Source organism: Fusarium phalaenopsidis (assembly GCF_050370095.1).
Source record: "Fusarium phalaenopsidis strain FUZ10S chromosome Unknown contig_32302, whole genome shotgun sequence".
NCBI classification, from domain to species: domain Eukaryota; kingdom Fungi; phylum Ascomycota; class Sordariomycetes; order Hypocreales; family Nectriaceae; genus Fusarium; species Fusarium phalaenopsidis.
The window spans coordinates 2,643,131-2,659,618 of NW_028145405.1; the positions used below are offsets into that span (position 1 = coordinate 2,643,131).

The following is a 16,488-nucleotide window of genomic DNA, read 5'->3' on the forward strand; positions in this document are numbered from 1 at the left end:
CGTCAGCCTCTCTAGCAATCAAGAAGCTCACCGCGACCATTCAAGTCCAGCAAATGCATACTCGGTGCCATTGAAAGTGCAAAATTCGAGACACATAGGAACCGTCATCTTGCCTGCCCTAACGAGATGGGTACCGCCAGTGAGGGCACGTTCCTCAGCAGAGTCTTTGATGTCGGTCGTCTCGTTGTAGCAGCCATAGTACTTGTACTTGTTGGATTCCTTATAGATCTTTGGGTCTTGACTTCCGGAGTCTCGGATGGTAAGAGATATGACGCGGCCGACGAGAAGGAATAGGACAGCAATAATGAAAGGCGGTAGTCTCGACATTTTTAACAATATAGGCAAGAAGTTTGGAAGCCGAGCTGGTGGAAGTGTTGTAAAGCCAGTGTAACAAGCACAGCGGATTATGAGTAGCGGCACAGGACAGTGCTACACCACCACCGAGAGACAATACGGAAGAAGGAAAAGGAACAGGAGGAAGGAACACATTTTTCGAGAAGGCTGAATCTCTTTACATCTTCCCTTAAAGTTTCATCCATGTTTGGTGGCGGAGGATCCTATACGCGGCAACGCGTTGACAGGAATGAGAGGAATGGAAGTGACGGATTTAGCCAACGGGTTGCCCGAGAGTTGGTCTACACTTCTAGCTAGGGAAGATCACCTCTTTTCATCCATTGGAAGAGGCGCCTATGACTATACAATTCCTAAACCGGGTTATATGTGAGACATGGGACGGAAGAGACAGCCACTGTGGTTGATCAAGTATCTTTAAGACCAGCTGGTTCCGGCTCTGGCGCCTTATCTTCGGAGTACGCCATGGACTATCAGTCAAGCCATCACATCATATCAGTCAAGTGATTTATCAGTGAACTCTTGAACTGATCCGTGCAGCTTCTAGAAAGGCCCATTCTCTCTCTCCACAGAGTGAATCTTCAGGCCAATGCTCTTGTGCCAATTTAAACCTCGCCCGGTTTGTGGAGCCGTCAAGAGCCTAGCAACCACTCACAAACCCCACAAATACTGGGCAACCTGGTTAATCCTCAGCGTTCTCCATTCACTATCGCTGCCCACTTGACGAGAAGCTGAGGTCCATGCAGTGAGGACAGCTAAGGTACTTCAGGGCTTCCCCGGTCTACCACCAAAGTGGAAGGTACTTGCTCCCGCCTTCCTCAATTATCTGCGAGGCTCCATCACCTACTTTGTCTCTTCTTCTCCTCCTCCTTCTCCCACTTTCTCCCCTCTACAACTCTTTCTTCTATCGCGACAGTTTGTCAACGAGGTTGTTGACTCTTGGCGACACATTCTAATCGCTCAGGCTCATACGCGCTTCCTCCTACGCTGTGCATTCCCGCCTCCGCACTTTGCGACAGATCTCGGCCTCGCTTCGCCTTCCAAACCCCTCCCTCCTCCATCATGAGCTCCTTCATCGACTGGTCCAAGACCACCCGGTCCAAGAACTACCATGGATCCGGTTCTTTTGCGACCTTTATGATCATTGCTCGTGAGTGCCTCCTTGTGCGATCATGATCTTGTGTCCGCTTCCCCGCGCTGACTCGTGCCCTAGCCGTCTGCTTCTTCCTCGGCGTCCTTTTCGCTTCCTTCCCCTACGACTTTCCTCTTCTCTGGACCAAGGCGCCCATCCCCGACAACTTCTTTGATCATCTGGAGACGCATTTGAAGTTTGTCCACCAATCACCGCCGCTCATCAGTCGCATCCTCCACATCATCATCTCTGTCGGCTTCCTCGGCTTCTTCATCAAGCTCTTCCGACCCAGCGAGGCCAACTTCCTCTTTGACGGCGCCTCTCTCATTCTCTACCTCATCGGCTTCGGTGTCTACGTTGCCAACATTGTCAAGGCTCTGCGAAGCGTCAGCGCCGAGATCTGGACCAACGATGGCTTCGACGGCCAGACGCACGAGGGCGAGAATGGCGAGCTCATCCTTGGTCGCGAGGACAGCCTGAAGGTTCTCTCTGCTAGCAACACCATTCTCGCCCTTGTCCTGGTCGGAATTCTCGTTCTCCAGGCTGGTCAGTGGTATGCCGAGAAGAAGGAGGCGGACGATGCTGCCGCCGCTGCCGCTGCTGATGCCAAGGAGGCTGCTGCGAAGAAGGAGGGCTCTCCCAGCAAGGCCGCCACTAAGAAGAAGCAGTAGAGGGGCTCTTGACGGCGACAACACTCGCTCTGGGGACGAAGATTGCATGAACTGCCATGATGTCTTGGGCAGCGTCACTGCGTGTATGTGCTACTTTTGATGCATGTCTATATCGTTGGATACACCTGCGTGACTAGCAGCAAGTATATGTATGAATATAGTTGTGATATATTGATCTATACACCACATTACTTTATCTCTTCGACCATCTTTCACCAGAGTGGACACTTGATTCCTGAACATGATGAACTTGACATAAGGAAAGGGGCATTGCCCCCGCTGACTCCGGACCCCTCTCATCAAGATTCGAGGATCCGCCCCTAGATCGAGCTTTGGTTGATAAGCCTATGAACCTCGTACGATGCTCAGACATTAGAAAACTGGAGATGGCACGGACGCAAATATTAAGCTGTCAAATCTAAAACAGGGTTCTTGTGTGCTAAAACTCTATCCTAACGCCATCTATCCTTATAGCAATCGGCCAAACCCATATCCTTCCAGCGTAGACGGTTCACTTAGTCTCATACAAAGTCTCAAACGGACATCTTCATGGCAATGGTCTTGTGCGGGTCATAGCCCTTGATAACAAAGTCCTCCGCTTTCCACCCGTCAATGCTGCCTCCCTTCTCTCGGGTGATCTCCAGCTCTGGAAAGTCACGGGGTTCACGCTCCAGTTGCGTGTTGAGGGCATCGATATGGTCAAGATAGACGTGTGCATCGCCCATGACATGAGTAAGGCTGCCAGGTACCAATTCGCAGACGTGCGCCATCATGTGTGTCAGCAATGCGTAGCTGGCAATGTTGAACGGAACGCCAAGGCCCATGTCGCAGGATCGCTGGTAGAGCTGGCAGTGTAGATGGCCTTGGGGCTTAGTCTCGGGGTCGTCGTCCTTTCGTCGGGGGTAGGAGACGTAAAACTGGGCAAACATGTGGCACGGTGGGAGGACCATCTTCTTCAGATCGGCGGGGTTCCAGGCGGAAAGAATCAGACGGCGATCGTATGGGTTGCTGCGCAGCTTGTGAATAATCTCGGCGAGCTGATCAACTCCCTGGCCTGTGTAGTCCGTCTTGGCGTCGAGGTACTCGGCGCCAAAGTGCCGCCACTGGAAGCCGTACACGGGGCCGAGGTCGCCGACCTCGCGGTGGTTGAGACCTAGATTGTCGAGGAACTCGCGAGAGCCATTGCCGTCCCAGATCTTGATGCCGGCCTCGCTGAGGCTGGTGGAGGATGTGTTGCCCTCGATGAACCAGAGGAGCTCGGCGATAACGGCGCGGGTAAAGACGCGCTTGGTGGTGAGGAGGGGGAGGATTGGAGTGCCGTTGTTATTGAGGGAGAATTTGAGGGGTCGAGGGGCAAAGATGGAGTATGTGCCTGTGCCAGTCCTATGAATGTTGTCAGAACGATGCCGGTCATTGGAGGACTGCTTCTTTCTTACCTGTCTGGCCGACGCTCACCGGTTTCTAGGATTTCTTTTACGAGATCCAAATATTGGTGTTCCTCGTGGTTGACGGAGGAACTTGAGCCATTGGAGGGCTTCTCAGCGCAAGGGGTTTGAGATGCAGTCATTTTGGCAAGAATGGTGGTCAACTGTTGAACTGGGAGTCAAGGGTCGGCGATGTCCTGTACAAAGAGACGGGACGAAATCAATTAAACATGCAGACGCGTCTAGTCGCGTCCCACGCGATGCCCCTCGACCCCACCATGAAAAGACAATGGAAAAACATTTATGCCGCTGCCGGTCATGCTCAATTCACGTGGCGACCCCCAATCCACCACGTTGGATCCCACGTTCCTGGAATGAGCCTAGCTCTGCATCCCACCCGTGGACGGGTGAAGCCGTCGCAGGTACCGAATTCGCGCAAACCAACAACACATGGAATTACCGATCACGGCATTTGGCTTGCAGTTTGTGGCCCTCTCCCCCACGGACGTGTTGCCGCCCTGGTAAGACGGAATTCAGGGATGGGACCCTGGATCCATGCTGAGGACTTGACGGTGTGTGGCCGTCGTCCCTGTTGAGCTTGGAGTTGGCCTTTGAACGATCCCTTGCCTGGGCATCGTCACAGACCACAAAGCCTATGATGTCGAGTTATAGAGCCACGGTGCCCATCCCATTGAGCACGTCAGCTGCACAGAACGGTAAAAAAAATCTGCTCCATCGACCCGAACAACGGGTCAAACCCTGGTCGGTTATGCACCTGGTCTTCTTTGTGAGCACTAACACGAGCAGCACCGTGATGGCGCCTGGACCGGACACCGGACTGGCCATCTAATCAATCAGTCGATCAAGATGCAGGACGCTAAAAGGCTCGTTCTAAGGTTGCAATTTGCCAGGGTTTTGCAGAGTTTCCAGGGTCATCGACGGTACGAACGGATCCGTTGGAGCTCAGGAACCACTCCGAGAGCCACGCCAGAGCCCCTCATCTCCTCCGACCCCTCCATAACGCCGGCTCAATTGAGTCGGGGTCCCTGAACTTGGCGTCCTCAAGCCGCGCACGGTCGATCAGATAAAACTCTGCCGCACGCAATTGGACAGCTTTTGAGCAAAAAGCGGAGGTCCTGATGTCACATGCCGGGTCGATAAGCTCGATAAGTAGAATTTTCTGCTCTGCTTCGAGATCCACGGACGGGGGCCCGGCTGCGTAACTCACTTCTGGTGTAGTTTCATCTGCACCCAACGCCCATCGTCGTGGAACTCGCAGCACAGGGCGCGGTGATTTTTACGTCGCAGGCCTAGCCCACCGAAACGTGTCGTGACCTGACCTGGTGGACAAGCTTCGCCCTGTAGCTGCGAGGTCGCCCCCATCCTCTCCGGCAGGCTATTTTTCTTTTCTTGCTTTGCTTCTTAAGCCCTCGACTCGCCCTCCATCCCACCCTCGAGGCGACCCTCTCGCTGTTCCCTTACGTTTCTCCAAGAGATGCCCCGCGGTGGTCGCTGTCCTGAAAGTTAAGGTCTGCTTCTGAATCGTCGGGCATTTCTCCGATATTCGCGCATTCGACAAACGATACTCGTTTTCCTTCTATTGTCGTTTGCCAATATTGGATTGGCTTTCGTGTAGCCGTTGAGCTTCCATTGCGACTCATTGCCGAACTGCCCCTCATCCGATACTTCACGATACCACACGGACATCGGCCACGACACCGCCATTCGCCAATCTTTCCTACTACTCCCGGCCTCAGCCTTTCCTCTCCCCGTCCCTCTTCGATTTCCACCTCCCTAGGTTCCACCTCGGTCTTCACAATATCGCAATGGAGCCCAGCCCCATCGCTGTCGAGGCTTCGGCCCACTCGCCCGAGTTCCCCCTCAAGGGCAAAACGGCACTCGTTGAGGCCATTGAGGATGTTCTATGTGGATCGGTGAGTTTAGCAGTCCAAAAGTTCTCGGGTACTAACATCCCCATAGGTTGCGGGCGCCGTTGGCAAGTATATCGAATATCCTTTCGACACGGTCAAGGTTCGACTACAGAGTCAACCCGATCATCTCCCATTGCGATACACCGGTCCCCTGGACTGTTTCCGACAATCTATAAAGAGTGATGGATTTCTAGGGCTATATCGAGGTATCAGTGCTCCTCTTGTGGGCGCTGCTGCTGAGACGAGCAGTCTCTTTCTCTTTGAGAGCCTCGGTCGCGAGTTGTTCTTTTTGAGCGGCTATGCTTCGCGAGAGAAGGGCCTGTCTCTGCCCGACCTCTGGCTGACTGGTGCTTTCGCCGGCGCATTTACCTCTTTTGTCCTCACGCCCATTGAGCTCGTCAAGTGCAAGATCCAGGCACCTGGACTTGGTGATGGATCTAATCGCGCCCCCCTTCGCCCAATCCCTGTCATCAAGGAAGTCTTCCGGCATGAGGGTCTGAGGGGCTTCTGGCACGGTCAACTCGGAACCCTGATCCGAGAGGCCGGTGGTGGTTCAGCTTGGTTCGGCGCCAAAGAAACGGTGACAACCATGTTTTACCAGGCCAAGACAAAGAAAGCTACTTCAGAGGCTGAAAAACAGAAAATCTTAGACACGCCCCTTCCTCTTTGGCAGCAAGCCGTCGCAGGCGCCTCAGCCGGTGTATCCTACAACTTCCTCTTCTTCCCCGCAGACACCATCAAGTCCCGGATGCAAACCGCACCTGTCGGTGACCTGCGAGAGAGGCGAACATTTTGGAATGAGGGCTCGGCTCTCTGGCGGCAGCATGGGCTACGAGGCATGTATCGGGGATGTGGCATTACGTGCCTCCGATCAGCGCCGAGCTCTGCTTTCATTTTCATGGTTTACGACGGTCTAAAGCGATACATCACCGTGCAATAGTACGACAAGACAAAGTGGCATCATTCGATGACCAGGGCGATATTTCATTCACGGAAAAGGGCAAAAGGTTTCTCGGGGTCTTGGCGGATGTTATAAAGAGCATTTACGAGGCGTTACATCTTCGACGTGTTTTGGTAAATTGGCAATGCGGGCGGGTTGGGGCAAGAGCTGAAGGTATACATTATTTCCCGAACTAAGAGGAGGATATTGAGAATGAGAGGTTGGTATATAGACGATTAGAGGGCGATTGACATGGACATGGTGGTGAAAAATATGCACCAGGCCAAAAAGTTTCCTCGAACACTCTTACTCCTTCTTGGGCGCCTCCTTGCCCGACAGATCCCAGTTGTTCAGGTATCCAATGCTAGTGCAGAGGTAGGTGGCAAAGCTCAGCCAGCCGAGGTATGGGACCTGGCACCAAGCGGCAACCGAGTCAATGGAGCTGTAGAGGTACGTCAAGTAGCCATTGACTCCAACGAGGGTGACAATATTAACCGATGCCTCAATGGGACGGTGGAGGCCAAAGAAAAGAGGGGTCCAGAGGAGGTTAAGGCCGAGTTGGACACTGTAGAGAGTCATGGCTTGTCGAGCGGTACGGATGGTATCAGGGGAGGAAAAGGGAGAGAGGCCAATGTTGGCAGCTCGATATGCGGCATAACCCATGACACTGGAAATGGTTAGCATTTGCCATCATGGGTTATGTGGTGGCAGAGGTTTGCTTGCCCATAGAGAACAGTCCAGACGGGGCCGAACAGCCATGGCGGAGGATGCACAGTGGGCTTCTTCAGCGAGAGATATGTCTTTTGGGTCTCTGATGCAGGAGAACATCGTGTCAGTATTCCAGTCGTAGAGAGAATCATGAGAGGAAGAGGAGCTCACGAGTGGCGCTCAGTCCGACAGCTGTGCCAAGGCCGATGGGCAGCAAAACGGACACGGCGGGTTTGAGGAAGACGGCATCTGGCAAGGTGAGAGCGGGTACGTAGGTCGTCATGATGAAGGTTCTTGGTGTGATGAATTGGACACAATCGATTAGCTCCTGCTGAAGAACAATGTCAAAGGAAGATCTGGTCCTGCAGAGTGTGCGACAAATGAATGTGATTGAATTGGCTGAAGAGACAATGACGTAATATATATTTCCTTCAAAGAGAGGAGACACCGCCCCAATGCCGAGGCATTCTTTGGTTGTGCTTCCATCATGTTCGTGTGAGTGGCCTGATAGAGTTGTTCTTTCAGATGCGCAGCCGTTGCAGGCGGGATGACGATCGGGGTAAACGATGTAGGTCGATGAGCCAGATGCCTGCATCTCACTCCACGGCCAAGACGAGCCCTTGTCCCCTTGCCCTCTGGCGAGTTGGCTACCCCATTTGGAAGCGTCAAGCGAACACCCCTGGCCTTTCATCGGATGTATCCCTTCTCGCCGTCGAGTTGATCGAAGAAACAAGCCCAAACAATCGGCATTCCATCGTAGATTATTATCCAATCGACGCGCTGCTCGTCCTTGTCACGACCAGGCGTGACAGGCAGGGAGATCCCCTGGAGCTGACAGGGGAGGTTTCGTGTGAGGCTCGTGGACCGTGGCTGACGCAGCGCCTCGCGACTCTAGTGCACGGGCCATCTCTTTAATTGATTCGACTTCGCGATATCGCGTCTCGACGCGTTTGACACGCCTTGACGCTCATCGCGGCGCGCAGGGCCGAGAACATGGGGCTCCATCTAATATTTCCCACTCACCCTAAACTGCAACCGACAATCACCCATCACGTCGATTGCAACTTCTTCATCTTCCAAACCCCAGCACCTCAACCTACCCTGTTGGAAAGTGCCATCGACTTTAAATCTTGTACATCCTCACTGGAAGCTGGAAGGTGCCATCACAACCATGGCTCGAGCAACACTTGGAAAGAGAGCCCGAGGCATCGACGAAACCGGTAAGTCCCTTTCGAGCACGGAGCAAGAGGTTCGCCTTCCTAGCAACAGTTGCTAACGAGGATTCAAAACAGATGAGCCTTCTGTGGTGGCTACTCCCACCAAGAGAAGTCGACGCTTCACAAAGACTGTCTCATATAACGACGAGAATCAAGACCCTACATACTCCCCCTTCGACGATGAGAAAGACGATGAACTCGCTGAGCTTCCTCCTCCCCGAACACGACGATCTCCCTCCCAAGCATCGACAAAGCAAAACCCCGTCACACCCTCAACTCCACGACATCGCGATGCTCTCTCGGTGCCCCCTACCACGCCTCGGCACGCCGTCATGTCGGCAGGCAAACTCTTCAAGCGACTGACACCGCACACACCTCTCTCGCCCAGCGCAGTCCAGACCATCTACCACTCGGCTCGACAACTATTCGCCCGCGGTGCTGAGCCTGGCCAGCTTGTTGGCCGAGACGCTGAACGCAAACAGCTGACCGAGTTCCTCGACCGATGTTCATCGTCAAGCCCCAGCGGCTGCCTCTACGTTAGCGGGCCACCAGGCACTGGCAAGAGCGCCATGATCACGGAGATGACTAAAAAGTACGCCGAACACGAGAATGTGCGAGCTGCCTACGTCAACTGTATGAGCGTCAAGTCCTCCAAGGATCTCTACACCACCCTGCTTAGCTCGCTGGGTCACGAAGGTGACTCGTCCGAGGCCGAGGCCATCTCGGCTCTGCAAACAATGTTCGCCCCCAAAACAAAATCAAGCACTGCCTACCTTGTGACTCTTGACGAGATCGATCACATTCTTACTCTAGGTTTGGAGAGTCTTTACCGGGTCTTTGAGTGGTCACTGCAAAAGAACTCCCGGCTTGTTCTGGTCGGCATTGCCAATGCATTGGATCTGACAGACCGATTTCTGCCCCGACTCAAGTCTAAGAACCTCAAGCCCGATCTCTTACCGTTCCTCCCCTACAATGCGGCCCAGGTCAAGAACATCATCACCACACGGCTCAAGTCGCTGATGCCTGCTGGAGGCAAGGAGGGATATGTTCCATTTATCCACCCTGCTGCCATTGAGCTTTGCTCTCGCAAGGTCTCGAGCCAAACTGGAGACATCCGCAAGGCTTTCGAGATTTGTCGCCGAGCACTGGATCTGATTGAGGCCGAGATTCGATCAAAGCACGAAGAGGAGGCCCGAGAGACCTTGCTGCAAATGACTCCTTCCAAGCGACCACTGGGAGAGAACATCAACGGGGCTTCAGGTGTCCCGAGAAGCGTGGTTCAGATAATGGCGAACTCACTCAAGGCACTCACCGCAGAGACGGCGCCACGAGCGTCCATTGGGCACCTCAACAAGATCACCGCTGCCGCTTTTAGCAACGGCACAACACAACGACTCAAGGCCCTGAACCTACAGCAGAAGGCAGCACTGTGCGCTCTTATAGCTTATGAGAAGCGGCTTCGAGCAGCAGCCAAGATGACCCATGGTGGCTCTACTCCAGCCAAGGCAAAGCTATTATCACCAACCATCAAGACTCTTTTCGACGCATACTGCCAACTGTGCACCCGAGATTCGGTCCTTCACCCCCTTTCCAGCTCCGAGTTTCGGGAGGTTGTGGGCAGCTTGGAAACTCTTGGGTTGGTCAACGCATCGGATGGGAAGAGTGGCAGTCTTGCGGTGCCACAGACACCTAGCAAGAGGGGTCGAAAGACCCTGGCTGCGTCTGGAGACGAGCGAAGAATCACCAGCTGTGTTGGAGAAAAGGAGATTGAATCCGTGGCCGAGGGTGTTGGTACAGGAATCCTGAAGAGCATCTTGAGTGGAGAGGCATTGGATTAAACTGGAAAAAGTGTCGGGAGGATCATGTTACAGCATCGCAAGGCGTTCTGGTTGTTTCTCATTACAGTATGAAGGGGGTTGGAGGTTTTGATCATTGTCTTGCATTACAATGGGTGGATTGGTTTGCATGGGCCCTGGCAGGAATCCGGGACCCCAGGATGGATGACGATACCATGTATGTAATAGTAGTCTTTAGATGTTGATGTTTGACGGGCAGGCCGGTATGCTTACGCCTACGGGGATGAGGGATACATTGTCGAGGAACGACGCAATGTGTTGATAGAACAAATGGATGAGAAATGAAAAAAAGAACGAAAGTTGATTATTCGCCAAGGATCTGCTTGTGAAGTTTCACTTGACTCGAGCTGTTGTCAAGGCAGCCAGGTACGCGGCATACCGAGATGCCTACGTATTCATGCTCCCCGGCAGTTTGCAATAACCTCGCCTTGAGTTGCCGTCCGCATCCTCTTGTCCACAGCCCCTGGCCCAAGGCTTGTGTAGTCATCTCGAAGAGCCCCATCCAAACACGCGAGCGACGGCTTACAGTTGATGATTACCTACATGGGACCCATGAAGTGAACCAGGGCCGAGGGCGGCGCCTCAACCGGATCCAGCCACGCCGCACCGACCAAATTTCAATCATGGCGCTTGACAGGGGAGAGGATCGGATCGGTTGTTGCGACTGACGACTCGGAGTTTGTGCCATCCATCCCCATCCAGGGAGCCTGGACCTGAAGAGACCTGCCCGGCCAGGGTGGTTGTCAATGCCCAATGCCGCGTAAATCTGTAAATTGCCAGAACTGGAACCCCCTGGGATCGGTATCCCACCTAGCCTCGCCGGAACAGAGTCGCACAGGTCCACTTTGCTTGTTCGTCCCAGGATCTAAATCCTCGGGCGGAACACGCGAGACAAGCTCGTCGTGGCCACAACCAAGCTTTTCTTGGCGAGGGCGATAGCCCGTGAGGTCTTGGCATATGCAAGCCTTGATGACATAGGGAATTACTGGAGAAATGTCGAGTCTGTCTCTCGACACTGGAGGCCTGAGCCAGCGCAAAGACTCGAACGGCGTCAAGCAGGCGAATTGACCTCGCCCCTTTGGTCGCAGGACATGTTGCACGCATTCAGCATTCAGCAGCGCAAGCGAGAGGTAATACTGACAAATCAAGAGTGGAGAGAAGAGAGTACAACAAAGCTGAGTGGCAGGGCAAAATGGCCTTGCACGTTGTTTGGCGCAATTCGGGCTGGTGACGCTCAGATGGATGGATGGGAGCAATGGGCCCCTGGTTACGTAGGCCCGCACTGGTAGGGCCACCTACGCTACGGGGCTCCCGTCACTATAATGGGAGCGTTCCAGTGGCTTCTCCAGCGCTGTCCTCCACTGTCACCTCGGGCAGGTTCCTTCCATCCTTGGTTCCCGCGCCCGAACCTTCCAAACCTTCAATCGTGCGAACTTACAGCCCGCCCATAGCTCCTTCTCCCGCTGGCGGCCCTCCACCTCCGCCTCCGTGTGCGACCTCGACGTGCTCGCACACCCTCACTCGCTCATACATACTCATCCGCCAAACTTACCCGGTCACTCAAATCCTCTCTAGCATAGATGCTACTCACATCTTTCAACATCGCTCCTCTCCCCCTCCGAAACTCCTCATCTCTCCAGAAATCCGGATCCATCCCAGGCCTCTAACCCCCCTCCTCAGAGCCTGAACCTCGACGACGCGCCCGCCAGCTCAGCGTCTCTGCTCCTCACAACCACCGAAGCCCGCATTGTACGCGAGTCAGCACCCTCACGAGAGACACAACTGCAGCGAAGGACGACTTCACGAGCCTGCGATCCCAGGCCTGCGACGTCGGTTCCCAACCTCGACGTCGATCTCGACCTCGGATCCTGGTCTCCATGCCTTCGGCACCACATTTGGGAATGGGCCGTCGGTCGAAATCCTCCCCGTCGCTCGCTAATCCTACCTCTGCGCCTGGCGCCGCCGCATCCAACTCGTCCAACGTCGCGTCCTCGTCGCCCGTCGGTTCCGCTGGCTCGTCGACATCTCCTGCCCCTCGGGCGACCTCCCCCACCGCATCCACCTCCTCTTCTACGCGCCCGAGTTTCCTGTCGCGCCTCAGCCTCCCTCTCTCGCTACGCAACCGAAATCGCAATGTCGCCGACTTCCATATCCGTGCCGAGGAGCCCCATCGCCGGTATGGCGCCGGCGATCACGTTCGCGGCGCCGTGGTCCTCGTCATAGTCAAGCCAGTGCGGATCACTCACCTAACTGTGTCGCTGCATGGCTATGTGCGAGTGCTCAAGGACCCAGCTGCAGTGGCCAAAGCCCAAGGGAGTATTGTGATGCCGCAGAACGGTGACTCGGCGAGACCACGGTATCACGGCAATGGGCTCGCCAGCCTCTTTCAGGATGAGCAGGTGCTGAGCGGCGAGGGAAGGCTAGAGCCGGGCAGGTACGAGTTTGGGTTCAACCTTGTATTCCCTGAGAAGGGTCTACCAAGCAGTATCGACGTATGTCCCTTGCTTGTTGGTTTGCGACTCGAGAATGACTGACCAGCGTCACAGTTTGAGCGAGGGACTGTCTCATACATGGTTACAGCGACACTTACAAGGCCAACATCGATCGCCCCGACTTCGTCCTGCGAAAGAAAAGTGATGCTGGTGGAGAATGTAGATATAGGATCGCTACAGGCACCACGGCCACGAACAATCTTTCTTGAGCCGATATCGAAACGAACCCGAAGGAAGAAGTCGATGATGCTAGACAAGACGTCTGCTGCCCCGTCAGAGGTCAATGAGCTTGGTTCAGAGCCAGATCCTGTCGAGACGCCCACAGAAGAGACACGCGAACATGCCGTAGATACTCGAAGCCCGATCCAGAGCGACATGCGGAGCGAAGTGAGTGGAGAGAGCGGCGTGAGTGGCAGCACAGGCGTTAGCCGGCCTGATCTCACACTGTCCCAGGTTGGGACGCTGACATCAGCCAAGCAGCAGGCGGTGGACAAGAAGACTATTACGGCGACGATAGAGTTGATCAAAGGTGGTTGTTTGCCAGGCGACGCCGTATCCGTACGGGTCACGGTTCAACATATCAAGCGTGTCAAGAGCATGACGGGTGTTATTGTGACGCTTTTCAGGCAAGGAAAGATCGACAGCAACCCACCGCCTGGCCTTTTTGACGGGTCATTGAGTCGAGAGGACGTGGCGCAAATGGACAAGGATGAAGTGTTTCCGCGGTCAAGAACTGGCCTCGGGGGTCTCACACTAACATCATCGGGTTCGACCAGCATATTCCGCAAGGACTTGGACCAGAACATAGCGCCTCTCATCATCGATCCCAGCACCATGCAGACCTCGGTTACTGTCACTGTCAAGCTGCCCGACGACTCGTTTCCGACAATTAAGGGTGTCCCCGGGGAGATGATCAGCTTCAAGTACCTAGTCGAGGTAGTGGTTGATTTGGGTGGGCGGTTATCCAACCAGATGCAGACAGGTCCGGCATCCAGATTCGGATCATATGGCCATGGAAACTCGGATAACTATACTTATGGGCCAAGAAGGGGGGCCAACATTGCGGATACTTCACAACTACGGCACGAAAAAGGAGTCATCTCAGTGGCGATAGAGACGGTTGTGGGCACCACGGACACATCGAGGGGAAGAAAAAGATCGAGAGTTTCACCGACATCACGGAGAAACCGAGCCCCTGAAAGCGACGACGAGGAAGCAACAGGTCGAGATTCAAGTCACGGCGATGAAGGGCCCCATGAGACACATCAAAACAATGGGCAATTGTCTCCTGGTGGTTACTTTCCATCACAGCAAAACGGGAACCGCCATCCGCCACCTATCCCTTTACATCCTCCCCAGCCATATTCACAAGTTGTGCCCTTGCAACCTCCTTCGCAACCTCCGCCTTCCCATCCGGGTTATACTCACGCGCAAACCAATGGCTTCGTCCATCCTCCAACTGCTCCCGCATATATACCTCCCCCTGAAATGCCAAACCAGAGCAACCTGTCAGAGAAGGATAGAATACGGCAGGCTGAGACAAGGCTATTACCAAGTCAGCCTCCAGAGGCGGGTCCATCCACCAGCAACGAAGACGAAAACATCTACGATGCCGAGGACACACTCAATACCCCTCATCTTCCTGCCGACTCGGCTCCAAGTGCTCCCAGCGCGCCCAGTGCCCCTGACGCAGGTCCTTCAGCGCCTACAGAAGACGACATTGAAGTGGCTACAGCACCACCATCCCAGGCTGTGGAAGACAAGCAAGAGATGGAGCGGCGACGATTGATGCAAGAAGCCAGCGCTCCGCCAGAGTTTCCAGAGGATATGGACCGAAGGAATGGGGGGCCTTCGGGCGAAACAGCCCCAGACCCAGACCCAGAACCAAGTGCGCCTAGCGCCCTGGTTCTCGATGACTTTGATGACGACTTTCCAGGATATGGATCTGGCGCTGGACCATCTGGAAGCTCACGACACGGTGACGGGGAGCAGCTGCCAGCTTACCAGCGATGACATAATTTATATTGACATGTTGGAGTACATTGCTTGGATTTACGATAATACGATGATGAAGATATCTATACAATCTTGGGGCGCTGTGGCCGAGACCAAGGCGTTTGGATATAGGTGTTGGATTATGGATGACATGGAATGGATACTGATACTGTTGAGATTGTCAACAGGATGTTATATACGGCCAACTTCAGGACATGAGTTCTGTCTCACATTGAACAGAAGATGTACTGCCGAGGAGATGGCTCCCAATAGAAGGGACAGCGAAAGCGAAACCACAATCTATTCCCCCAACAGCGACCGTACCAGAGTGGTATATGCACATGCATACAATTCTACAAATACAAAGAAGCAGGGCTCACGCCGTCGTCTATCTAAAGAGGAGATTGTCTTTTGCATCCCCAGGCATTGGACAAGGTTTTTTTTCCCTACCCATGCCCTCATGCATCTATCTTATCGGCTTGAGGTCCAGGTCCAGACCCATGAGCCCATTGTCTGGGCTGATGACGACAGAGTCGTTCGATGCCAATGCCGCCATCTCACTCGGCGATCTGTGCCTAATTATAGGTCCCCGTGCGCCGGAGCCAGCGCCGAGATTGATCACTCCTCTGGACGTCACCCCTCCGGAGTCCGGAGTTTTTTTAATGTACATCCTCCCGCTTCCAGCGCCGGAGGTCCGGAGCCTATCCGGACGTGATTTTTTCTTTTGACTCTTGCTCACACTTTTTGTCTAATGTTGCAGCACAATGTGCTTACCCCTCTCCCAGTTATCTAGGCTCTCCTTGATATTGACCCAGTATCGCAGGCGCACCGCTTCGTGCTTGGCAGCCTCTATGTCATCGTGCTGAAAAGCCCGCTCGAGCACCTCCTCACTCTGGGCGATGCGAGCGTCATTTGCGGCGCGGGGCTCGGCTAGATCCTCCTCGCTCTCGGCTTCCTCGATCTCCTCGCGTGCCTCGAGGACGAGCATGAGCAGGCCTGGCTCCTCAACCTTGAGGGTCTCGTCGTTGGCGACGTCGACACCGCGCAGGGAGAGCAGATACTGAGCTCGCAATAGAGGATTCGCGAGCGTCTTATAGGCCTCGTTGATGCGCGCAGACATGGCCTCGGCGCGGGCCTTGTCCGCAGCTGGGTGCATATCCGGATGTGCGCGGGCCTGCAGGCGGAGGAACTCACGCCGGAGGGCACGCACGTCGATGGGGAAGTGTCCCGCTGGGGGAGGCCCGTCCGGGAGCGTTTCGGGGAAGAGGTGGTAGTGTGTCGTGGGCGGCGCCGGGGCGGAAGACGGTGGTGCGGACTCAGCGGAGGAGCCGGCAGCACCGCCAGAGGACACGGAGCGGACTTGGACGAACGACGTCGCCGGCGCCCGTGCGGCAGCCGCGATGGCTACATGGCGCGGCGCAGGTGTTGCGGCAACGAGTGGACGATGCGAGGGCGCAAGAGTCGAGGCTCGGCGAACTCGGAGTCGACATCGGAGACAAAGCCGAGAGATATCGCGAACAACCGGGGAGGCGACGGGGGGCCGCATGGTTGATGAAAAGTGAGCTGATCGCAAAAAGGTAGGTCTAGCCGAAAAATAAAGAGGTTGGTCTCTTTGCCTTTGATCACGGAGGCTGGGAGATATCGCTTGGAGGATTCCAAGTGCAGGTTGTTTTGTGCCTCCTCCGGGCCAAGCGGACAATGTCGTAATAAATTGTTAGCGTCGGGAGGCTGAGAAGGAGGCTTCTGGAAAATGTGGCTTGAGACTGTGGCG

The 16,488-nt window shown here is 54.7% G+C and overlaps 8 protein-coding genes across 8 annotated transcripts; 4 read left to right on the plus strand and 4 right to left on the minus strand.

Annotated features, from left to right (window-relative positions):
• Nucleotides 1–27: 27 nt before the first annotated feature.
• LRP88_08180 (uncharacterized protein) lies at nt 28–327 on the minus strand (the record flags this gene model as incomplete). The annotated part of the gene is made up of 1 exon (XM_083244689.1): nt 28–327. The coding sequence occupies one exon, from the start codon at nt 325–327 to the stop codon at nt 28–30; it is 300 nt and encodes a 99-aa protein (XP_083099183.1).
• A 1,086-nt stretch (nt 328–1,413) lies between these two features.
• LRP88_08181 (Shr3 amino acid permease chaperone) lies at nt 1,414–2,154 on the plus strand (the record flags this gene model as incomplete). Its single annotated transcript, XM_083244690.1, has 2 exons — nt 1,414–1,501; nt 1,565–2,154. The coding sequence occupies 2 exons, from the start codon at nt 1,414–1,416 to the stop codon at nt 2,152–2,154; spliced, it is 678 nt and encodes a 225-aa protein (XP_083099184.1).
• Nucleotides 2,155–2,687: 533 nt separating this feature from the next.
• Nucleotides 2,688–3,721, minus strand: LRP88_08182 (thymidylate synthase; the record flags this gene model as incomplete). Its single annotated transcript, XM_083244691.1, has 2 exons — nt 2,688–3,537; nt 3,591–3,721. 2 exons carry the CDS (start codon nt 3,719–3,721, stop codon nt 2,688–2,690), a joined length of 981 nt encoding a protein of 326 aa, XP_083099185.1.
• A 1,683-nt stretch (nt 3,722–5,404) lies between these two features.
• Nucleotides 5,405–6,449, plus strand: LRP88_08183 (mitochondrial carrier domain-containing protein; the record flags this gene model as incomplete). Its single annotated transcript, XM_083244692.1, has 2 exons — nt 5,405–5,497; nt 5,559–6,449. The coding sequence occupies 2 exons, from the start codon at nt 5,405–5,407 to the stop codon at nt 6,447–6,449; spliced, it is 984 nt and encodes a 327-aa protein (XP_083099186.1).
• A 306-nt stretch (nt 6,450–6,755) lies between these two features.
• LRP88_08184 (TspO/MBR-related protein) lies at nt 6,756–7,440 on the minus strand (the record flags this gene model as incomplete). Its single annotated transcript, XM_083244693.1, has 3 exons — nt 6,756–7,116; nt 7,173–7,260; nt 7,329–7,440. The coding sequence occupies 3 exons, from the start codon at nt 7,438–7,440 to the stop codon at nt 6,756–6,758; spliced, it is 561 nt and encodes a 186-aa protein (XP_083099187.1).
• An 888-nt stretch (nt 7,441–8,328) lies between these two features.
• LRP88_08185 (AAA family ATPase CDC6) lies at nt 8,329–10,212 on the plus strand (the record flags this gene model as incomplete). Its single annotated transcript, XM_083244694.1, has 2 exons — nt 8,329–8,377; nt 8,450–10,212. The coding sequence occupies 2 exons, from the start codon at nt 8,329–8,331 to the stop codon at nt 10,210–10,212; spliced, it is 1,812 nt and encodes a 603-aa protein (XP_083099188.1).
• Nucleotides 10,213–12,107: 1,895 nt separating this feature from the next.
• Nucleotides 12,108–14,735, plus strand: LRP88_08186 (uncharacterized protein; the record flags this gene model as incomplete). The annotated part of the gene is made up of 2 exons (XM_083244695.1): nt 12,108–12,722; nt 12,777–14,735. 2 exons carry the CDS (start codon nt 12,108–12,110, stop codon nt 14,733–14,735), a joined length of 2,574 nt encoding a protein of 857 aa, XP_083099189.1.
• Nucleotides 14,736–15,465: 730 nt separating this feature from the next.
• LRP88_08187 (J-type chaperone JAC1) lies at nt 15,466–16,263 on the minus strand (the record flags this gene model as incomplete). The annotated part of the gene is made up of 1 exon (XM_083244696.1): nt 15,466–16,263. One exon carries the CDS (start codon nt 16,261–16,263, stop codon nt 15,466–15,468), a length of 798 nt encoding a protein of 265 aa, XP_083099190.1.
• Between the last annotated feature and the right edge of the window lie 225 nt (nt 16,264–16,488).